Source organism: Rhinoderma darwinii, chromosome 1 (assembly GCF_050947455.1).
Source record: "Rhinoderma darwinii isolate aRhiDar2 chromosome 1, aRhiDar2.hap1, whole genome shotgun sequence".
Lineage (NCBI taxonomy): Eukaryota > Metazoa > Chordata > Amphibia > Anura > Rhinodermatidae > Rhinoderma > Rhinoderma darwinii.
This window is the reverse complement of record NC_134687.1, coordinates 306,033,100-306,056,352: the sequence shown is the minus strand read 5'-3', so window position 1 is coordinate 306,056,352 and position 23,253 is coordinate 306,033,100. Positions and strand designations below refer to the sequence as shown.

Here is a 23,253-nt window from a genome sequence, read left to right as displayed (position 1 = left end):
CATCAATAACCTCACATATATACCGGCCTTACTGGCACTCCATCTTCAGCTGTAGAAAAATAGGTTAGGTGACCTGTGGTGAGGGAAATTCAGTGCAGAGAAATGCCTGATTTCCCAGCAGCCACAGGGGTTTGGCTAGGATGGTGACCAGGCTGACAACCCACCTGCATCTGAGGAGAAAAAATAAATAAGCAAATGAAATGAAAATAGCAGCGGACCTGAGAATCAGGTCACGTTTGCCTCCTACAGACACTGGGCTAAAACTGAATTAGCCAGATACTGAGGGAAGGGCCTGCCTGGGCGAAGCCAAGACTTTTAATACCTAGTGTCAGCCTTCTTGTGGCATGGGCCTATACTCATGGTGCCGTGTCCCCCAATGATATTAACAAGAAAAACAGAACCTTTTTCTCATCTCAGACAACTATATTCAATTTGTCAAAAACCAAACTTTTCAAAACAAAATAGAACAGTTCATACCAAAAACTACAGGTAGGCCACTAATGTTTTGTAGTGTGGCTTAAAGGGGGTTGTCCGGTTTCAGCAAATCAATGTTAATTTTTGTATCAATTAAAAGTGATACTATTTGCCAATATATTTTCTGCATTAATGCCTCATAGTTTTTAAGATCTCTGCTTGTTGTTATTCAGTAGAAACATTCATGGTTTACCTTCAGTTAATAAAAATTCTGTCCATGATCATGTGTTGATCAAAGAGGTGCTGTGATTTTTACACATACTGTCAGTGTAACGAGCTGTGCACCTGTGTGTCATCACATGACCATGGACAGAATTTTGTCCACTGGAAGTATACAATGAAGGTTCCTACTGAATAACAACAAGCAGAGGTCTTGAAACCCATAAGGAATTAATACTGAAAGTACACTCCTCAACATTTAAATTGCAACACCAAGAAGGGCAAGCCGTCAGGTTATGCAAATAGAGAAGGTAGTAGGTGTCGCTAAGATCTGCAAATGATCACATTTTCAAGCACCTAGCTCCGATCTGTGGCATGTGGAAGGGCATAAAAGCCAGATTGAAAGCAAAGTTTTTTAGCCACATGAAACCTCAAAAATCAGATCAAGCTGTGTGGTATGTCTCCTGTTCGTTGAAATGCCAGTTATCGCCACTTGTCGCAAACTGAGAGGGACAGAATTTTTGAGTGGAGAGACCTTGGTCTATCACTCTGGCAGATCGCTACGTGCCTAGGCTGAGATTAACGTTGCGTTTCGCGGAGGTTGGTAGAACAAAAATGAACGAGAATGACAGCAAGAGTTGTGTGGAGGCGAACCTCTGCACGGACAAATCATCTGATTGGAAGAATGGTGTGTAGCGATCCATTCTGTACTGCCAGTGAAATTGGAAGTTAAATCCCAAGCCTAGAGCCTCAAAAAGTTCTGACACAAACCATCAGAAGGTGTTTGCACGATATTGGGCTACGAACCAGACATCCAGCTACAGGTGTTCCATTGACCAAACTCCACCGTTTTCAAAGGCTATCATGGTGCACAGCTAGAAGGCAATGGAGGCTGGAGTGGCGGTCTATTCTCTTCAGCGAGAAGTCCCGCTTTTGTCTCGGACGCAATGATAGCCAGATATTGGTCTGGAGACCACGTGGGCAACACCATGAAGAGGCCTTCACAAGGGAACGTCACACCGGTCCTACTCCCAGGATTATGATGTGGGGTGGCATAATGTATGGTAGCCCGACCCCTCTAGTCTTCATTTCAGGTAAACTAACAGCTCGGCGTTACATTGACTTAGTTGGAACCAGTGGTACATCTATTTCTCCAAGGTGTCCCAAAAGCCGTTTTTCAACAGGACAACGCCAGGCCGCTTGTTGCCCTTGCTACTGTGAGCAGCATGCGTGGCCTAAACGTGCTACCATGTCCTGCAGCATCTCTGGAACGGTCTCCCATCGAGCACATCTGGGACGTCATTGGTCGACAATAGTAAATGGAGCTGCCAGCAGCCAATCTTGATGATTTGCGTGCCCAAGTGCATTCAGTGTGGCATAACAATCCGCAGATAACCATTAGTAACCTCATTGATAGCATGCCAAGGCGTGTAAGTGTGTGTATTTTTGCGCGTGGCATTCATACTAGTTACTGAATAAATCAAGATTTTTGGAATATTTTGTTTCCATTTTTTTATCAATTGTATATCATTAACATGTCTATCGATCCTGTGATTTCCACAATTCCAAAACTTTTACTTCTTGGTGTTGCAATTTCAATGTTGAGCAGTGAGACCAAAATACAGATCCAAGGGTGGTGAATCCAAGGAAGAAAGGCAGCAGTCTAGAATGATATACAAAAAAGGTGTTTATTCACCCAGTGTATAGGCAACACTTCATCTTCCCATTGAAGGCATTTTCAAGAAAATATCATCAATGGGAAGGTGAAACGTTGCCTATAGACTGGGTGAAAAGACACCATTTTTGTATATCATTCTGGAGTGCTGCCTTTCTTACTTGGATTCACCAACCTTGGATCTGTATTTTTGTTTCACTGATGGGGATTTGGTCAAGATTTCCTTTGGCTTAGCACCCGTTATACCCTACATTACTGTGCAGCTCCTTTACTTTGTTTGAATGCTGAGGAGAGTATATTGGAGAATTGTATAACATTTCATTATACAAAAAATAACATTAATTTGCTGAAAACAGACAACCCCTTTAAAACTTCAAACATTCTGTTTCTATAGACTGACATGTAAATCCGGTACTGCCTGGACATAGAAATGCTTGTGCACAAACCGTTCTTACCTTAGCAGAGAATCTGTTTGAAGACACTATATATATGAGATAAAAGAACAGTGCATTAGTGGCTGAGCACTGTGATTAGCAAAGTATGCTGTACATTTTATTAAAGGGCAACTAAACTTTCAAAAAATTGTGACATGTCATAACTTTTGATCGGTGGGGGTCTGAGAACCGGGACCCCCACTGATCGCTAAAACGAAGAAGGCAGAAGCACTCGGGTGAGCGCTGAGCCACTTAGTTTCTGATCGGCTTTTCTCGGAAAGCTGAGCAATTGGTGTACAGGCTCAATAGAAAGTCTATAGCCTTTACTTACCCTTTAAGCCATGTATTACAATACAGATTAGTGGGTGCTGTATGAAACAACACGCACTGCATGATCCAGAAAGCAGCTGTAGATCATACCTAAGGTTTAAGAAAACTAACACCCCTGACTGATGACATGTATAAAAAAAGATCACAGAATAAAAGCTTTAAAAAAAAAACAAGATAACATTTATTTTACTTTTAACCTCTATGTGCGCAAAACAACCGATCACATGCAGAATATATAAAGGGGCAGTGTCCAATACGTATATATAGAAAGGATCACTAATCCCGAAAATATGGTCAGCTTTAGGCCCCATGCACACGACAGTAAAAAGTCCCGTAATTACGGGCCGTAATTACGGCCCCATAGACTTCTATTGGCCACGGGTACCTCCCCGTATGCTTACGGGAAGGTGCCCGTGCCGTTGAAAAAGATAGAACATGTCCTATTTCAGGCCGTAACTACGGCACGGGCAGCACATAGAAGTCTATGGGGCTCCCGTAATTACGGGTGACTACGTGTGTGCACCCGTAATTACGGGAGCGTTGCTAGGCGACGTCAGTAAATAGTTACTGTCCAGGGTGCTGAAAGAGTTAAACGACCGTCAGTAATTGTTTCAGCACCCTGGACAGTGGCTGCCGATCACAATATAGATAAAGCTGTAAAAAAAAAAAAAGAAAAAGTTCATACTTACCAGAACTCCCTGCTTCTTCCTCCAGTCCGGCCTCCTGGGATGACGTTACAGCCCATGTGACCGCTGCAGCCAATCACAGGCCAATCACTGGCTGCAGCGGTCACATGGACTGCCGCGTCATCCAGGGAGGTCGGGCTGGATATGAAGAGAGGGACGCGTTACCAAGACAACGGCCGGGTAAGTATGAATTTCTTTAACTTTTATTACGGAAAGGGCTGTCCCTTCTCTCTATCCTGCACTGATAGAGAGAAGGGCTGCCGATTACTGCAGTGTAATTTTGCAGCCAAAAACGTGCCCGTAAATACGGGTGGAATACGGGTGACACTGGACCCGTATTTACGGGCACGGGTCTGTAAATACTGGTGCAATACGGGTCGAATACGTGTGATCAAGGACCCGTATTTACGCCAGTATTTACGGGTGGGCAAAAATACGGTCGTGTGCATGAGGCCTTAATGACGCAGTCAGTTTTAGCCTTGAAGGGGTTTTGCCACAAAACACATATATCCCCTATCGAAAGCATCAGGCAACATGTGTGATCGCTGGGGGTCCGACCACTGGGACCCCCAGTGAAGAGAACGGGCAACCAAAAGTCCCATGACGTGCTCCCTGAGAATTGAGCACTAGTGTGCATGCTCAGCCAGCACTCCAATCATTTCTATGGGACTTCCAGGACCGCCATCTCCCGAAGCTCCATAGAACATGGAGCACTTCGGGGGACTTTCGGTCCCCCGTTTTCCTCATCACACCTGGGAATAGGGGATACATGTGTTTGTGGGAAAACGCCTTTAACCCCTTCCCAACATTTGTCGTATGGATACGTCATGGAAGGCTAGTGCTTCCCGCATTTTGGCGTATCCATACGAGAAATGGATGGCACCGGCTCAGAAGCGGAGTCGGTGCCATCATCGTCGGATGCCAGCGGTGTATTACAGCTGACATCCGGCTGTAATGGCGGGGACTATAATTAGCGTTGATCCCCGCCATTAACCCCTTAAATGCAGTGGTCAAAAGAAATCGCTGCATTTAAGGTGTCTGCAGCTCATCGACACCCCAGCAAGGAAATTGCCTGGGCTCCGGTGGCTGCACTGCAATCGGAGGCCTAATACTGGCCTCCCGGTCTGCCTAGCACGGAAGCAGATTAAGCCCCATCCGGAGGCGGGGCATGAAAGGCTTACGTAGCTGATGGCAAGATAAAGCCGGCTCAGGAGCTGAGCCGTCGACATCAGCGGTGGATGTCAGCTGTATGTTACAGCTGACATCCACCTGTAATGGCAGGAACCGGCGCTAGCTCCAATCCCTGCCATTAACCCTGTATTCACAATCCCGACACTTCGGTAACGTTTGTGTGGGATTAACAGCACAGCAAGCGTAATCTCGCGAGATCTCGCTGTAAATGACAGCACAGCGTGATCTCGATGTGCTGTGTGAGTAAGTCGCACACAAACGTTACCGAAGTGTCGGGATTGTGAATAGACATCACGTCCTGGCTGGAAGAGATGTCTATTCACTGTCAAGACACTTCAGTAATGTTAATGTGTGTGTGTATGTGGCTGCACATAGTGAACAACGCAGGATCACTATGTGCAGAGTAAATTAATGGAGAGAAGTGTATGACGCTGATTAGTCAGCGTCATACACTTCTCTCCACAACGCCCACTTGGTCAAAAGTAAAAAAACGCCCAGTTGTCTATTAAGAAAGTCATTAGCATGAAGCTAAAATAGGTCATAACTTGAAAATAGATGGTTTTTCTAAATAAAAAAACACTGCTGTAATCTACATTATGGCGCCGATCACATTATGTACAAGATAGGGCACTCATAATGTGGTGACGGACCTCTTTAATGACCAGCTAATAATTTTTTTCATTTTTGCCAGAACTTTTTCTATTCTTTCATTGACGAGTCTATATGAGCCCTTGTTAGAAATTTTATTTTTTTCTGCGGAGTTTGAGGGTACAAAAAATGTACTGTGTAATTTACGTAATTCATTTTTGCCACGTGAATATAGGAAAAACGATTTTCAGGAATAGTGTTTCTGGTGACGTGATCAAAGAGAGAGTCCCCCTTGATCAAGGGTCAAAAAGTTGGTGTCTGAGTTTATTCTGACCCTAGCTGTATGTGCTAGGCTTCTAGAAGTTCAGGAGCGGTTAGTAACAGCTCCTGCTTAGAGAATAAGCACTCACTGGAGTGCTTAGAAGCTTTTTCTGCAGCAACGTTAAAGACGTTGCTGTACACGAAGAACCGTCAAAAAGACAGCAGGCGGTCATTAACCCCTTAAGGACGCAGCCTTGTTCAGAGCCCATTTTTGAAATCCGACATATTTAACTTTATGTGGTAATAACTTCGGAATGCTTAAACCTATCCAAGCGATTTTGAGATCGTTTTCTCATGAGACATTGGGCTTTATGTTAGTTGTAAAATTTGGTCGATATATTCAGCGTTTATTTGTGTAAAATTGCAAAATTTTGGAGTACATTTAGAAAAAATAGAATTTTTCTGAATTTAAATGCATCTGCTTGTAAAACAGATGGTTATACCACCCAAAATAGTTACTAGTTCACATTTCCCATATGTCTACTTTAGATTGGCATAGTTTTTTGAACATTATTTTATTTTTCTTGGACGTTACAAGGCTTAGAACATAAACAGCAATTTCTCATATTTTTAAGAAAATTTCAAAAGCCATTTTTTTTAAAGGTACCTGTTCAGTTCTGAAGTGGCTTTGAAGGGCCTATGTATTAGAAACCACTATAAACACCCCATTTTAAAACTAGACCCCTCAAAGTATTCAAAACAGCATTTAGAAAGTTTTTTTTAACCCTTTATGCATTTTACAGGAATTAAAGCAAAGTGGAGGTGAAATTTGCAAATTTAATTTTTCTTGCTGAATTTCAATTTTATTCAATTTTTTTTATGTAACACACAAGGTTTTACCAGAGAAACACTATTAAATATTTATGGCCCAGATTCTGCAGTTTTTAGAAATGTCCCACATGTGGCTCTAGTGCGCTCGTGGACTAAAACAAAAGCTAAAGAAGCAAAGAAGCAATAGCAATAGCCATGACTAAGGACGCATGAGGCGTCAGAAACGCGTAGGCTCCCCTTTGGATCGATATCCCTCCCTGCACACCAGGATTTCAGCCTATTGATCCTTTTAAAATGACTTAATAAAACTTGGAAACAGTTTCCATTTTATCCACACTAGCGCTGGACCCAATTCTTCTTGCTCTTTGCTAAGCAAAGAAGCACCTAGTGCATTTTGGGGCCTCTTTTTTTATTAGAATATATTTTAGGCAGCATGCCAGGTTTGAAGAGGTGTTGAAGTGCCAAAACAGTAGGAATCCCCCAAAAGTGACCCCATTTTGGAAACTACACCCCTCAAGGAATTCATTTATGGGTGTTGTGACCATTTAGACCCCACAGTTTTTTCACAGAATTTATTTGAATTGGGCTGTGAATTTAAAAAAAATTAATTTTTTCCAAGATGTAGTAGTTTTGGCTCAAAATTTCTTATTTTCACAAGAAATAAAATACCCCATTTTGTTGCCCAATTTGTCCTGAGTGTGGCATTACCCCATATGTGGTGATAAATTGCTGTTTGGGCCCATGGGAGGGCTCAGAAGGAAAGGACCACCATCTGATCTACTGGGGATTTTCTGGTGCGAAGTCATGTATGCAGAAGCCCCTGGGGTACCAGTACAGTTGAAACCCCCAAAAAGTGACCCCGTTTTAAAAACAACACCCTTAAGGCATTCATCTAGAGGTGTAGTGAGCATTTTGACCAGAGACATACACCCCATAAACTGTAATGTGGGTTCTCCTGGGTACGGCAATACCCTACATGTGGCTGTTATCAGCTGCCTGGGCACACAGCAGGGCGCAGAAGGGAAAGATGAGGGGGATAAGCTGTGCGGAGTGCATCAGGGTAAGTAAAACTGGGGTAAATTAAAAATAAAGGGATGCATGATAAATTTTAAAACACTTTCATACAGAGCCCTGGTTTTTCGGGACACGTGTCACATTGATATATTGTGTCCTTCCTTATCCCCCTCTTATAGCAGCCTTTCCACCTCTTGCTTTTTCCCTTCTTGCCAGTTTGGGGAACTTCTCCTGGAAAGTGTTGCCCTGGTACGATGCGTATGGCCTCGCTTCCAGAAGTACTGGGTGTCCCCCTTCTTGGTCCCTAAAGATTAGGTTCTTGATAACCACCTCTTGAAATTCCAGGAAAGTTCCCGTCTGGCCTGTACATCGACATAGCACGTACACATTGTACAATGCCATCTGTATGATGTGCACGGCCAGCTTCTTATACCACACCACATCGCATGGCGCTGTAGGGCTTCAGGACTTGATCTGACAAGTCCACCCCTCCCATGTACCTATTGTAGTCCAGGATGTAGTTTGTATTGGGGGTCCCTGTACTGGTACCTCGTACAGGTACATGGGTACTGGTGTGGCCATGTATTGTGTGTCAATACAAGGACATCTCTCTTGTCCTTGTACTTGACACACAATATGTTGCTGCTAGAATTTGCCCTGCTCTCACCCCTTCTGAGTGTTTGCCCAAGCAGTGTCGTAGGGAGGCCTCTCAGATTTCTTTTAGCAGTGCCGCATGCCGCAGGACTTCTGGAAGCGAGGCACTTGAAGAGTGGGATGCTGGTATAAAAATTATCCAGGTAGAGGTAGGAACCCTAGTCCAGCAGTGGGTGCACCAAATCCCACACAATTTTTGCATTACCTCCCAGTAAGGGGGGGCATTCTGGGGGCTGAATACTGGTGTCCTTCCCTTCATACATCCTAAATTTGTAGGTATACCTTGATGCACTCTCGCACAGCTTACACATCTTCACGCCATACCTTGCCCTCTTACTCGGCAGGTACTGGCGGAATTGAAGCCTCCCTTTAAAATGTACCATGGACTCATCAATAGAAATACAATTCTCGGGGGTGTATGCTTGGGAAAACCGGGCACTGAAACGGTCTAATAGGGGTCTCCATTTATACAAACGGTCAAAACTGGGGTCATCTTGGGGTGGGCACGGCTCATTATCAGTATAATGTAAGAAGCGAAGTATTGCTTCATTTTTAGGTTCCAGTTCAGTTCTGAAGTTGCTTTGAGGGGCCTATATATTAGAAACCCCTATCAAACACCCCATTTTAGAAACTAGACCCCTCAAAGTATTCACAACAGCATTTAGAAAGTTTCTTAACCCTTTAGTTGTTTCACAGGAATTTAGAGCAAAGTAGAGGTGAAATTTAATTAATTTAATTTATTAGGCACCATCTCTGGTTTGAAGAGGTCTTGTGGTGCCAAAACAGTGGAAACCCCCCAAAAGTGACCCTATTTTGGAAACTAGACCCCTTGAGGAATTCATTGTAGTTTTCATGGGGTGCATGAGACTTTTTGATCAGTTTTTATTCTCTTTTTAAAAGGCGTGGTGACTAAAAAACAGCAATTCTACTATTGTTTTTTATAGCGTTCACCGTGCGCTATAAATGACACATTCACTTTATTCTGCGGGGCGATACGATTATGGCGATACCATATGTTTATAGTTTTTTATGTCTTAAGGCGTTTGCACAATAAAATACTTTTTGTAAAAAATCATTTACTTTTTGTGTTGCCATATTCTAAGAGCCATAACGTTTTTTTATTTTTCGAGTAAGCCGTGCGAGGACTTGTAATTTCGATCAGTACCATTTTTAGGTACATGCGACTTTTTGATCTCTTTTTATTCCATTTTTTGGAAGGTGAAGTGACCAAACAATTGTGATTCTGGTATGGTTGATTGTTATTTTCTTTTATGGAGTTCACCGCGCGGGATAAATAACAACATAGTAGTTCAGGCAGTTACGGACGCGGCGATACCGATTATGTATAGTTTGTTTGTTTATTTTTATTAATAATAAAGGACTGACAATGGAAAAATGTGGATTTTTAATTTCATCACTATTAAAACTTTCATTTTCACGCAACTTTTTTTTACTTTGTTCCACTAGGGAACTTGAGGGCAGGAGGCCCTGATCGCTATTCTAATACGCTATTCTAATACACTGTGTATTAGAGTGCAGTGCAGTGTATTAGAGCGGTCAGCTACTCGCTCACAGCTAGCATAGTGGGTCCTGACTTTGTCAGGACCCACTAGGCTTCCGTCGATGGCATAGCAGGAGTCCATTGTTAGGACTCTGGTTGCCATAGTAGCCATCGCCGCCCGCTATAACGTAGCGGGCCGTCGATTGTGGCTTAACCCCTAAGAAGCCGCGATTACTATTGAACGCGGCTTCTAAGGGGTTAATCGGCGGGGACCTCCGCAATCGGTCCCTGCACACTAAGCTGTGATAGCCTGCTGTCGGAAACAGCAGGTATCACAGCTCAAACACGCGCCAGGGAAAGATGGCGCCGTGTTAACTCAGGTCAGTACTGAGCTCAGCGGGAAAGGGTTAAATTGTTCCCCTTTAATCTCTCCAGTGAAGATTTAACAGTAGTTTTGGGGTCATTGTCCTACTGAAAGATGAACCTCTATCCCAGTCCCAAAACTCTGGCAGATAAACAGGTTTTCCCCAAGAATTACCCTGTATTTACGGTCATCAAGGTTTCCTTCAATCCTGACCAGTTTTCCAATCCCTGCCAATGAAGAGCATCCCCACAGTATGATGCTGCACCACCATGCTTCACTGTGGGAATGGCATTTTTGGGGTGATGGGAAGGGTTGGGTTTGCCCCACACATAGTGTATCCCATGATCGCAAAAGTTCAATTTTAGTCTCATTTGACCAGAGAACCTTTTCCATGTGATGGGGAGTCTGCCACATGCTTTTTGGCGAACTCAAAACATGTTTTCTTATGTTTTTCATTAAAATGTAGCTAAACGTTTAACAACGCCATGTCAGAAGTTTTGATTGGTGAGGGTGCGAGTACTGAGACCCCCACCAATCGCTCAAACGAAGCGGCAGAAGTGCTCGTGTGAGCGCTCAGCCTCTTTGTGTCTGTCCGGAAATGAATGTATGGGAGGACAGACTCAATAGAAAGTCTAAGAGCCCGTACTCCGATACATCGGTTTTCCGGAAAAAGCCGAACAGAAACGAAGTGGCGAGGCGCTCACACGAGCGAGTGGTGGGGGTCTCTGTGCTCGGACCTCCACCAATTAAAACTTCTGGCATGTCACTAACGTTTAGCTACACTTTAAGCAATGTGTTTATTCTGGACGCTCTTTCATAAAGCCCCCTCCGTAAAGTCTACGGCTTATAGTGCTCCTATGGACAGATACTTCCATCTCCGCTGCGGATCTTTGGACAGAGGCGTAGCTAGGTTCTCCAGCATCCGGGCAAAGACTCAGTTTGGTGCCCTCCCCTCCCCCAATTTCTTTCCCGATATCTCCTTCCCCCCTCACTATATTTGCTTTCTCTACCAATCAATAAGATGTAATATTTTTGATTGCACCTTTTTTTTTTATGTAACTCGAGCATAAAACCATTTGTACATTTTACAAGCAATACAGTTCTATAAGGTAGTTAACAAAATAAAATAATAGAAAATAAATTGTTTTAGTCAGGCACTGACCTCTTTAAATTTATAACTGAGGCTAATGAGACTATATGGTGACATAATGAACAGCCTCCTCTTGTAGATGCCAACCCCCCCCCCCCCCGTAGATAGTGCCATAACTCCCCCTTGTAGATAGCGACACACACACCCCCCCTCACTGTACATAGAGCTTTTGGGGCTCCCTAGAGATGCGCCTGACGTCACTGTCCATATATGAATAGTGACGCCAGGGGCTTCTCCAGGAGAGGAATTCCCAGCCAGAGCGTCGGCTCTGGCTGGGAATTCCACTCCAGGAGGAGACCCTCACCTCACTGTCCATATATGGACAGGGACGTCAGGGGCTCTCTCTAGGAGCAGAATACCCGGCCAACGCTCTGGAAAGGGATTCCACTGCAGGAGGAGCCCCTGACATCACTGTCCATATATGGACATCGGCTCCCTCTAGGAGCAGAATACCCGGCCAAAGGGTCGGCGACGTTCTGGACGGGGATTCCTCTCCAGGAGTATTCAATTGTATCTGCGCCCGCCCCGTTCTGTCTCTGCTTCCTCATGGAGCTGCTGTTCTGTAGTGAACAAAATGATACAGTATGGAACAGCAGTTCTGTGGGGAAGCAGGGACTCCTAGTACATAGCCACATCGCCCTGTAGATACCGCCCCGCTGTAGATAGATAGCACCCACTTGCAGATCGCACCACCTCCCACTGGGAGCTGAATCTCTGACCAAAGCGTCAGAAACCTCTGGCCGGGGATTCAGCTACTAGTGACCGCTATAGCGGCGCGATCTACAAGGAAGGGGGTGCGATCTACAAGGGAGGGCACTGGTTACAAGGGGTAGGGGTGCTGCGATCTACAAGGGACGGGGGGCGCTGCGATCTACATGTGGGGGTGCTATCTACAAGGGAAGGGGTGGTGCTGCGATCTACAAAATGGGGTATGATCTACATGGGGGTGCTTTCTGCACGGGGGTGTGGCACTGTCTACATGGGCACTGTGGCACTATATGGGGGGGTGGCACTATCACTACATGTGGGCAATGTAGTGGCACTATGTCACTATATGTGGGCACTGTGGAACGATCTACCCTGACAAATGAAATCCATCTTTTTTTTACGGCCATGAAAGACGGACCGGAAATGGATGAGAATTTGGAGACACTGATGCAAAATGGACACGAAAAACTGACCATTGATCAGTTTTTAACGGACATTTTTTTTTCACTGTCGTGTGATTGTAGCCTAAATGACTGATGCCAGGAGTCCCGATCACATGTACAGTGATCAGGCCGCGAAATCCGCCTGAAACACAGAACATTTTTCACGGTCCAATCACGGTCATGTGAATCCGGCAATGTCGGAGACCGGCTGAGGTGGTGACAGGCAGAGGGGGATGTTCGTGCACACAGAACATCATTGATTATAGATTCTGATAACCTGTTCGCTGCCGGGGAACACAGAAGTTATAATCAGTTATATAAACATTTTTCAATTGTATTTATGATAAAATAAAATATTTGCAGAGGTTAAAAGTTGTGAAGTTACGTACAATAATTATAGCAATATATGTTAAAAATTTATTTATATAAAAGAAAATGTATTCAATTATCCTCTTGGTATTACGGTTAAATAAACAGAAAAAAGAAATAAAAAAAGAAATAAAGAAATAAATATCGAGATTCAAATCGACAATCGCCTAAAGTGTTGAAAAAAATGTAGATTTTATTTTTTGGCAAAATCCACCTTTGTTTTTTGGGTTTCATATTTACAATGTACCTCGTACATGTTAACTTTATTCTACGGGTCAATACAATTACGGAGACACCACATTTATATGTTTTTTTCCCTTACCCCTTATATAAAGAAAAAACGATTTGTTAAAAAAAATTTGTCACCACATTCTGAGAGCAATAACTTTTTTATTTTTCAGTCGATTTAGCGTTGTGATGACTTTTTTGGGGAGAGCTGTAGTCTTTATTACTACCATTTTGGGAGACCTACAACTTTATGATCACTTTTTATTCTATTTTTTTGGAGAGCTAAGGCGACCCAAAAACAGCAATTCATTTTTTTACGGTGTTCACCGAGCTGGTTAAATAACGTTATATTGTAATAGTTTGGACTTTTACGGACGCGGCAATACCAGTTATGTCCATTGAAATTTTTTTTAACAATTACTTTAGGGAAAAAAAATGGGAAAGGGTTTTTCTTTTCACTTTTAATATTTTTTTTGTACACTAAAGATAACTTTAACTTTTTTTTTTTTATAAGTCCCCCTAGGAGACTTGAACCAGCGATGGTTGCATTTTATACTGCAATATTAATGTATTGAATAAACGTACAAAGATGGCAGACCTGGTGGCCTTCATTAGGCTCCCATAACAACCATCGGCACCCCGTGCTCGGGTTGCGGGGACGGACGTCGGGTGCGACGGCATGTCGGAGGGGGCCGTCCCCCTTATTTTAATGGCTTAGATGCCGTCGTCGCTATTGACCAAAGTATCTAAGTAGTTAAACAAGCAAGAATTGAAGTGATCTTCAATTCCACCCGTTGCAGTGGGGTGTCAGTTGTAACATACAGCCAACAACCACTGAGTATGGAGTGCGCTTTGCTTCTGACCTCAACCTTGGCAGCTGTCATGTACAGTTACATGACATGTTGCCCTCCTTGCTGGTCTGAGAGTTCTGGTGGACGGCACTTCTCAGTTTTGTAGTTGCGCCATATTTTATTAAAAATTTATTTAATGGTGCTCTTTGGGATGTTCAGAGTTTTTTTTTTTTTGTATAACCCAACCCTGTCCAATACTTCTGCACAACTTTGTCTTTGACCGGAGAGCTCCTAGAGTCTTCATGTTGCTTGCTTAGTGGTGTTGCAGACATCATGTTACACTTTTATTGCACACAGGGGGGAATATTATTCAACTAATTATGTGACTTCTGAAGTTAATTGGTTTGACTAGAACTTATTTAGGGGTTTCATCACAAAGGGGGGTAAACACATATGAACTCACAACTTTTTTTTATTTTTTTTTTAAACTAGGTATTTTTTTTCATTCCAATGTGATAATTTGGAGTATTTTGCCAGCTCCATTACAGAAAAGCAAATTTAAAATACATTTTAATTCCAGGAAATACACCAATGGGGGATGATTACTTTTAAATGACACTGTAAATGTTTAAATGGAAAGGATCTGAGTTTTCTACGATCCCAGTGGTTATAATATAGATGAAAGAAATGAAAATGCGGCACTCACCCGTTTGCAAATCTTTTTAACTTTATTGTGTCACCTTGGCGAGGATAAAAGCATTACAGGGAGGACAGCTAGTTGTAGGTTACAGCCTGTTTTGCGCTGGAGATTGCGCTTCTTCTGACCTAGTACGTCACTGCTGGAGGCGTTCTTTTAAACTACCAACAGCTGCAGCTTCCATAGTAACGCATGTAGCAACAGTGAACAGCTTCTGGAACACACCCCTTTATGTTAATTTCTTTTCACAAAGCAAGCATCACTTTTACCTTTCAAAGAAAAGGGCTCCATTCACACCTTATTCTGACCTGAAGGCCGCAAAGAAGCAAAACTTCCATCACGGACACATCAGACAACGATAGGTGAGTACGATTTTAAGAAAATATATACATATATATGTAGATTAATTAGAATGGAAACTTTTGATGAATTATTCGGGGGATGGAGCAAAGAACTGTATTCAGTTAAATACACTATAAATAAATAGTTTTATCCTTACATAGCCATTTTTTGTTTGTACACCATAATGGATATGATATAGGAAGCCGTTTATTGTTCCTTTACAGAAAGCATAGTTACACTCTTGTACACATAAGTGAGGATAAAAAGCAACACATACATCATATGTGTGGCAAATTAAAAACAAAAATTATAAGCACAAATATAAAGATTGTTATAGAAAGACTGCCATGTCATTTTTATCATTTAGGCCGGCAGGTCCCATTGCATTGGTACGGATAATCCATCCTGATTCTTTTCTCAATAATATCCTATGTCTATCCCCCCCATTTTCAGGAATTGGGACATGTTCAATACCTGCGAACCTCAATAGATTAGAGTCTCCACCATGGGCTTTATTCATATGGTGGATTAATCTGGGAGCTCCCTCATTTGTTGTTATAGATTTACAGTGTTCTCTGAATCTAACATATCGGCATCTGATGGTTTTTCCTATATAAAATCGTCCACAAGGACAAAAAATGATATAGACTACGAATTTAGTTTTGCAACTAATAAATTGTTCTATTTTTTGTGTGATACCCCCAAAATTCAATATTTTTGCCTGGAGGTTAAACCTACAGAAGGCGCAATTTCCACATCGATGGTTCCCTTTCGGGATTTGTTTGTCAAGCCAATTATGTTTAATTTCAGAAAATCTACTATGTACTAGATTGTCTTTTAGTGTGGTACTTCGTCTGAACGAGATCAAAGGTTTTTTTATGGCTATATTTCTCAGACTTGAATCTTCTTAGATTAAATGCCAATATTTATAAATCGCATTTTTGATGATTTGTGCTTGACCAGTATATTTGAAAGTAAAGATGAATCTTTTTCCCTCCTTTTCATTCCTATTTTTATATTTCTTTGGTTTTAACAAATCATTCAGATTTTTCATGAATGCAGTATTCATGGCTTTATTTAATATATCAGGCGGGAAACCTCTTCCTAATAATCGTTTTTTTAGGGCGTTTGCCTGTTTAAGAAAAGATTCATCTGTGTCATTTATGCGTCTTAGCCTTATAAATTGACCGTATGGGATTGCTTTCCTGACGTGTAGGGGGTGGAAACTATCGTAACGTAGTAAAGAATTTGTAGCAGTTGGTTTCCTAAAACCTTCCGTATGTAAAATATTCCCCTTGATTATTAATTTTACGTCAAGAAAGTCTAACTCCACAGGGTCAATTTTACTTGTAAACTTCATGTTCATTTTATTAGAATCATTCAAGTATGTGACAAAAAGTTCGAATTCTGATTTTGTACCGGACCAAACCATAAAAATATAGTCAACAAATCTGACAAATAATTTAATCTTAGTTAGGAATGGATTCAAATGTGTAATGATATATCTATCCTCAAAAACCCCTAAAAAAATATTAGCCAACGTACAAGCTACTGGGGTTCCCATGGCTGTTCCGTTATTTTGTATATACCATTTATCATTAAATTTAAAGGCATTATGTGTGAGGATAAAATCTAAACCTTCACTGACAAAAGAGATGAAGTTTTCACTCTTCTTAGCTAAGGAGAGAACTCTTTTCACTGTATCTACACCTATGTCGTGAGGGATTCTGGTGTAGAGACTTTCAACGTCTATAGACGTGAGGTAGAAATCTTTTTCCCATGAAAAATTCCTAACAACATTCAAAAACTCGTTAGTATCTTTAATGTATGATGGAATACTTTTTAGTAAGGGCCTCAGCAGCCAGTCAATATATTTAGAGAGGGGCTCGGTTAAGGAGCCTACCCCCGAAACTATTGGACGGCCGGGAGGGTATTTTTTATCCTTATGCATTTTAGGAAGAAAATACCATGATGGTTTTGAAGGAAAATCAAGGTACAATTTTTCTGCCATTTTTTGTGATAAGCAGCCGTTTTCCACGTTTTTTCTCAAAAAGGTCTGTAGTTTTTGTTGAAACTTATGAGTAGGATCTCTATCTAAAACTGAATATGTACCCATATCGGACAATTGTCTCAAAGCTTCAGAGAGGTAATATTCTCTTGACATCAAAACAACATTACCTCCCTTGTCCGCTTTTTTTATAACTACATTATTCATATTTCTTAAAAGGTTTAAAGCTTTTTTCTCCCCTTTCGAGATATTACTTTCAGTGCTGTATAGGAGTGATTCCACTTCATTTTTCACTGCTTTTGAAAAAAGGTCTAGATTGCTTCCTGAAAATATAGGGGGTGAAAAGGTGGAGGCAGTTCCACCTTTAAAATAATCTGCCTCGCTTCCTTCACATACATCAATATCCTCTTCCGAAAAACTATCGACTAAGGTTTGCAAACAGGCAGATTCTTCCTCTGAAAAATTTCCACTTACACTAAATCCTAGAGGTCCTACTTTGCAAGGTTTTTCACAATCTCTTCTAACACTGTTATCTGTCGCAAAATTTAAGGTTTTATGCAAGTTTAGTTTTCTTATACCCTTGAAAAGATCTACTTCAAAATCTACAACATCAAAATCTTCTACTAGACTGAAATTTAAACCTTTTTCCAAAAGACTCACACAATCTTTATCCAAAACTAAATCTGTAAGGTTTATTATATTAGTATTTAAATGGTTTTCCCGATCTTCTATTTCTTCCATGTCACTTGTTTCCTTTTCCGTATAGGTCTCCCTTCCTTTTTCTCTGTTTTTTCGTCTAAAAATTGATTTAATGGTGCTCTTTGGGATGTTCAGAGTTTTTTTTTTTTTGTATAACCCAACCCTGTCCAATACTTCTGCACAACTTTGTCTTTGACCGGAGAGCTCCTAGAGTCTTCATGTTGCTTGCTTAGTGGTGTTGCAGACATCAGGTTACACTTTTATTGCACACAGGGGGAATATTATTCAACTAATTATGTGACTTCTGAAGTTAATTGGTTTGACTAGAACTTATTTAGGGGTTTCATCACAAAGGGGGGTAAACACATATGAACTCACAACTTTTTTTTATTTTTTTTTTCTAAACTAGGTATTTTTTTTCATTCCAATGTGATAATTTGGAGTATTTTGCCAGCTCCATTACAGAAAAGCAAATTTAAAATACATTTTAATTCCAGGAAATACACCAATGGGGGATGATTACTTTTAAATGACACTGTAAATGTTTAAATGGAAAGGATCTGAGTTTTCTACGATCCCAGTGGTTAGCGCGGTGTGCAACACTTTCACTGCTAATCCAACGAGTACAATTGTTGTGCCCGAGCTATCACCGTGTCCTATATAAGGCTTAGTGAGGAAATTACGTCAGGTTAATGACATACATGCAGGGGCGTAACTAGGAAAGACTGGGCCCCATAGCAAACTTTTGACTGGGGCCCCCCCTCCCCTGGGTGTCACACAACTTCCCCCTGTAGATAACGCCATACAGTCCCCCCTGTAGATAACGCCATACAGCCCCCCCTGTAGACTGTGTGGCGTTATCTACAGGGGGGGACTGTGTGGCGTTATCTACAAGGGGGGACTGTGTGGCGTTATCTACAGGGGGGACTGTGTGGCGTTATCTACAGGGGGGACTGTGTGGCGTTATCTACAGGGGGGACTGTGTGGCGTTATCTACAGGGGGGACTGTGTGGCGTTATCTACAGGGGGGACTGTGTGGCGTTATCTAGAGGGGGGACTGTGTGGCGTTATCTACAGGGGGACTGTGTGGCGTTCTCTACAGAGGGGGCTGTATGGCGCTAACGCCATACAGTTCCCCCCTGTAGGGAACGCCATACAGCCCCCCCCTTGTAGGGAACGCCATACACTCTCCCCCCCCTGTAGGGAACGCCATACAGCCCCCCCCTGTAGGGAACGCCATACAGCCCCCCCTGTAGGGAACGCCATATAGCGCCCCCCCTGTAGGGAACGCCATATAGCGCCCCCCCCCTGTAGGGAACGCCATATAGCGCCCCCCCCTGTAGGGAACGCCATACAGCGCCCCCCCCTGTAGGGAACGCCATACAGCGCCCCCCCCCTGTAGGGAACGCCATACAGCGCCCCCCCCCTGCAGGGAACGCCATACAGCGCCCCCCCTGCAGGGAATGCCATACAGCGCCCCCCCCTGCAGGGAACGCCACACAGCGCCCCCCCCCCTGCAGGGAACGCCATACAGCGCCCCCCCCTGTAGGGAACGCCATACAGCCCCCCCCACAAAAAAAATGCGACCTATAGTGTGTCCTACAAATAACATGCACAGGATAGGGGATACATGTGTGATCGCTGGCAGCGATAGGTAGAACGGGGGACTGAAAGTCCCCTGAAGTTCTCCATGACTAACCTCTGACTTCCGGCTTCTGCGTAGCTCAATAAAAATTTTCCATGAATTGAGCGGTGTGAGGGCTTATTTTTGGCAGGACGAGCTGTAGTTTTTATTGGTACCATTTTTTGGTAGATGCTAATTTTTGATCACTTTTTATTACATTTTATTTAGAGCTTTGGTGGCCAAAAACAGTGATTTTGGCGTTTTAAATTCTTTATTTCTTACGGCGTTCATAATGCGCTATGACAATTTTACTTAATTCTGCGGGTCGGTACGATTACGGCGATACCATATGTATATAGTTTTTTTATGTTTTGCAGCGTTTGCACAATAAAATCACTTCTTTATAAAATTATTTATTTTCTGTGTCACCATATTCTGAGCCATAACTTTTTTTATTTTTCAGTCCAAAAAGCGGTGTAAGGGCTTGTTTTTTGCGGGACGGGTTGTAGTTTTTATTGGTACTATTTTCGGGTACATGCGACTTTTTGATCCTTTTTTATTCTATATTTTGGGAGGGGTGGTGACCAAAAAAATAGTGATTCTGGCATTGTTTTTAGTTTATTTTTTTTGCGGCGTTCACAGTGCGGTAAAAATAACATAGTTTTATAGATTGGGTCGTTACGAACGCGGTGATACCAAATATGTGTACTGTTTTTTAACGGTTTCATTTTTTCCCTATAATAAGAGATTTATTATAGGAAAAAAAAATCTTTCTTTTTACACTTTTGCAAAACATTTTTATTAACTTTTTTTTAAATTTTTTATTTACTTTTTACACTTTATTTTTTGTTTATTAACTTTTCTTTTACTTTTGACACTTTCTTTTTTTACCTGCAGTTCTGATCGCTGCTAGAATACATTACACTACCTAGGTAGTGTAACGTATTCCAACTGTCAGTGTGACGTCACAGTCACTCTGACAGTTAGTCTGCGAGGACCAGCAGAGGTTGACCCTCATAGGCTTGCATCCATGGCAGACCCGGGGGCCGTTGTCTGGCATCAGCAGCCCCCACAATTGCATGGGGGCTGCTGATGTGCTACAAACCCCCTACATGCGGAGATCGCAATCGAGCCCCGCATGTAATTGGTTAATTGACGAAATCAGCGACAACTAGTGGAGTGTCAGCTGTCAGGGACAGCTGACCTCCCAGTTCTCATCGACAGTGTGCATCGCGAACGGCAGTCACTCTGACAGGAAGTCTATCAGGAGACTGATCCTGATAGGCTTCCGTACATGGCAGACACGGAGGCCATTACTTGGCCTCCGATCGCCATGCTAGCCATCTGCAAACCTCACGATTTCATCGTGAGGTCTGCCGATGAGCTAGAAACCCCTGAATGCGGTGATTGCAATCGATCACCGCAATCAAGGGGTTAATTGCCGGAATCAGCGGAAATAAGCCGCTGATCGGCATATAGTGGAGTGTCAGCTGTCAGGGACAGCTGGCCTCCCGGTTCCCGATGCACACTGTCGCCGACAGTGTGCACTGGGAACTTCGCAGTAACTGTACGTCCCTGTGCGCTAAGACACTGGCCACAGGGACGTACAGTTGCGTCCTTGTGCGCCTAGGGGTTAAGGGTTTGTCCACTACCGGACAACTGATGACCTATCCACCGGATGTTATGGCACATTATGAAATGTACGGAGCCGGAAGCACTTGGCTCTGTCCATTGCATAGCGGCCGTGCTGCCGAAGTGTAACTCTGCTCCTATTCAATTGACATGCCATGACACGCTATTACATGACCGGAGCTATCTGCTTCCCGTATGGACGTCCGGCTCCCAGGGGGCAGCCAGAGCGGCTTAACGGTGTGGGGTGCAGATGTTGGACCCCCACAGATCATGTACTGATGACCTATCTGGTGGATAGGTCATCACTTGTCCGGTAGTGGGCAACCTCTTTAATAGCAGAGTTAGAGATCTGCCGGTTTGAAAAATTTAATTTAAAGATTGAGGAAGGCTATAAAAAATATTCAAGCAGATCACCATCCTACAGGAAATGTTCATGTAACAAAATGGCTCTTATATTCATTTCTAGAACCACTGGCTAACAAATATCATTCCAACCTAGTAATTAAAAACGTTGCTTACAAAATGAGCAGTACATTTGGAGGGAAGATCATAATGTGTAAATTACCATAATTGTCTGGGGCATTGGAAAGATTTACCTTGGAAGATGATTTTGGTTCGATCCAATGGGGCAACAGCTGTCTTGGCAACAGCACCAGCCAGAGCTCCAGACATCAAGGAGTTGAGGATGTCTTTATCATTTTTATTTCCTTTCTAAATGTTAAAAAAATAAAAAATAATTACATTTATGACAAAATCCTATTCTTCAATTCGCTAACTTGATATAATCCATATGATCTCTCTTTCTGACTCAGGACATTATCCCCACTACTAAAAATCTGAAAAAAATGGCAGCACTGATTTACGTAATGAATCTTTTATTCACCCATGCCATGTTTTGGCTCTATCCATTGTTATTATCAAGCACATACATAATCTTTAAAGGGAACCTGTCACCAGCATTTCACCTATTGAGCTTTACTTATCCCTCACTGGCCGCTGCTATAAAAAGTTCATTGCCGTTATCCCCTCTCCTAAACTCCTCCTCCGACTGTACATAACGGTCTGCAAATATTTTGCGCCTTTTATCGTAATAATCCGATGTCCCGTTGTACGTACACACAGGAAGTGGACATCAATGCACAAGCGAGGGATTTTGTGTGCTGGGGGAAGGGGTGGAGCTGTCAATCAAAAGTAAGGAGGCGGGGGAAAGAGTTGAGGAATGAAGATATGACTTTTCAAACAAAGATTTTACTCTTTTATGCGCATTAGCATACGGTGTGGGAACACTAAAAAACTGAATACTAAAAGCTACAGTTGTACCCCGAGGAAGCACACATAGCGAAACGCACGTTGGAGTTCTATACACGGCATCCAGTCTTCCATGTCACTGACATGGGTAAGGTTTCCTTTATTTTTTTGATATTCAGGCTTTCCCTAACTCTTCCCAGGACCACTGTGTCCATAACCTGATGATTTTTTCATGAGGGGTCAGCCACCTATAGGATAATATACCACCCATTCCATATATCCTCATTGTAAGGACTACAGACATATGGATAGTCTGTTTTCCTGTTATACAATTTAATATTATAGAGTCTTTGCATTCATTACGTACCTTTTTAAATGTTTGTCTTATTTTTGTGATTAATAAAAATGCGTTACATTTTTATATATACGGCTTCGTACTCCGTTTTTTTCTCTGCATATATATATATATATATATATACATATATATATATATATATATATAAATTATGGAGTTGCCTTTGTACTAAGAGAGGGAGGGTGTTTCTTTGGGACATTGCCTAGCCCGTCAATACAGTGCATTAGGAGTTTATACAATTATACTAAAGCTACAGAGCCGACTAAGAAGATAATTATAGGTTATATCGAAATTATTTTTCACCTACCACCACCTGGTATTGCTGATTTAATAGGTGAAATGCTGGTACCAGGTTCCCTTTAAGAGGACCTGTCATTTCTTCTGACATGTCTAGTTTTAGTAAATACTTGTATTCCCCATAAAATAAAAATTCTGCAGCAACTTTTCTTACGACTCTATGTTGTGTTATTCTTCGGATATTCCTCCTAGAATTATTATTTTTTTTAATCTGAGAGGGCTGCAATACTGTGAATCGCCGCTACATCTGTGTCGACGATTCACAGTGAGCAAGTAGAAATGAAGAGAAAACTGCGTTCGTACGAGCGCTGCAGCCCCTTCAAAACAGCTGATCGGCAGGGTCACAGGAGTCGGAGCCAGACCAATCAGCTATTGATGGCCTATCCTGAGGATAGGCCATTAATTTTATGGGACTGGAAAACCTCTTCGTGTAAGGGTACCTGAATATGGGGGGGAAATAGTGTGGTAGAATGTCACATCATTAGTGCACCACTAAACTT

General features: G+C 42.4%; 1 protein-coding gene across 2 annotated transcripts in view; it reads right to left on the bottom strand.

Moving 5' to 3' along the window:
- SLC25A42 (solute carrier family 25 member 42) overlaps positions 1 to 23,253 on the bottom strand; it is an 88,337-nt gene that overhangs the window by 33,865 nt on the left and 31,219 nt on the right. The window contains exons 1-3 of one of the 2 annotated variants that reach the window (XM_075825477.1): positions 21,450 to 21,536; positions 14,818 to 14,856; positions 2,764 to 2,789 (exon numbers count right to left, since the gene is read on the bottom strand). In XM_075825477.1, the coding sequence (XP_075681592.1) occupies positions 2,764 to 2,789; positions 14,818 to 14,839 (48 nt within the window). In that variant the 5' untranslated portion in view covers positions 14,840 to 14,856; positions 21,450 to 21,536. Of the gene's footprint in view, positions 1 to 2,763; positions 2,790 to 14,817; positions 14,857 to 21,449; positions 21,565 to 23,253 lie in introns of those variants that run through there. The other variant, XM_075825476.1, reaches the window with a different exon arrangement.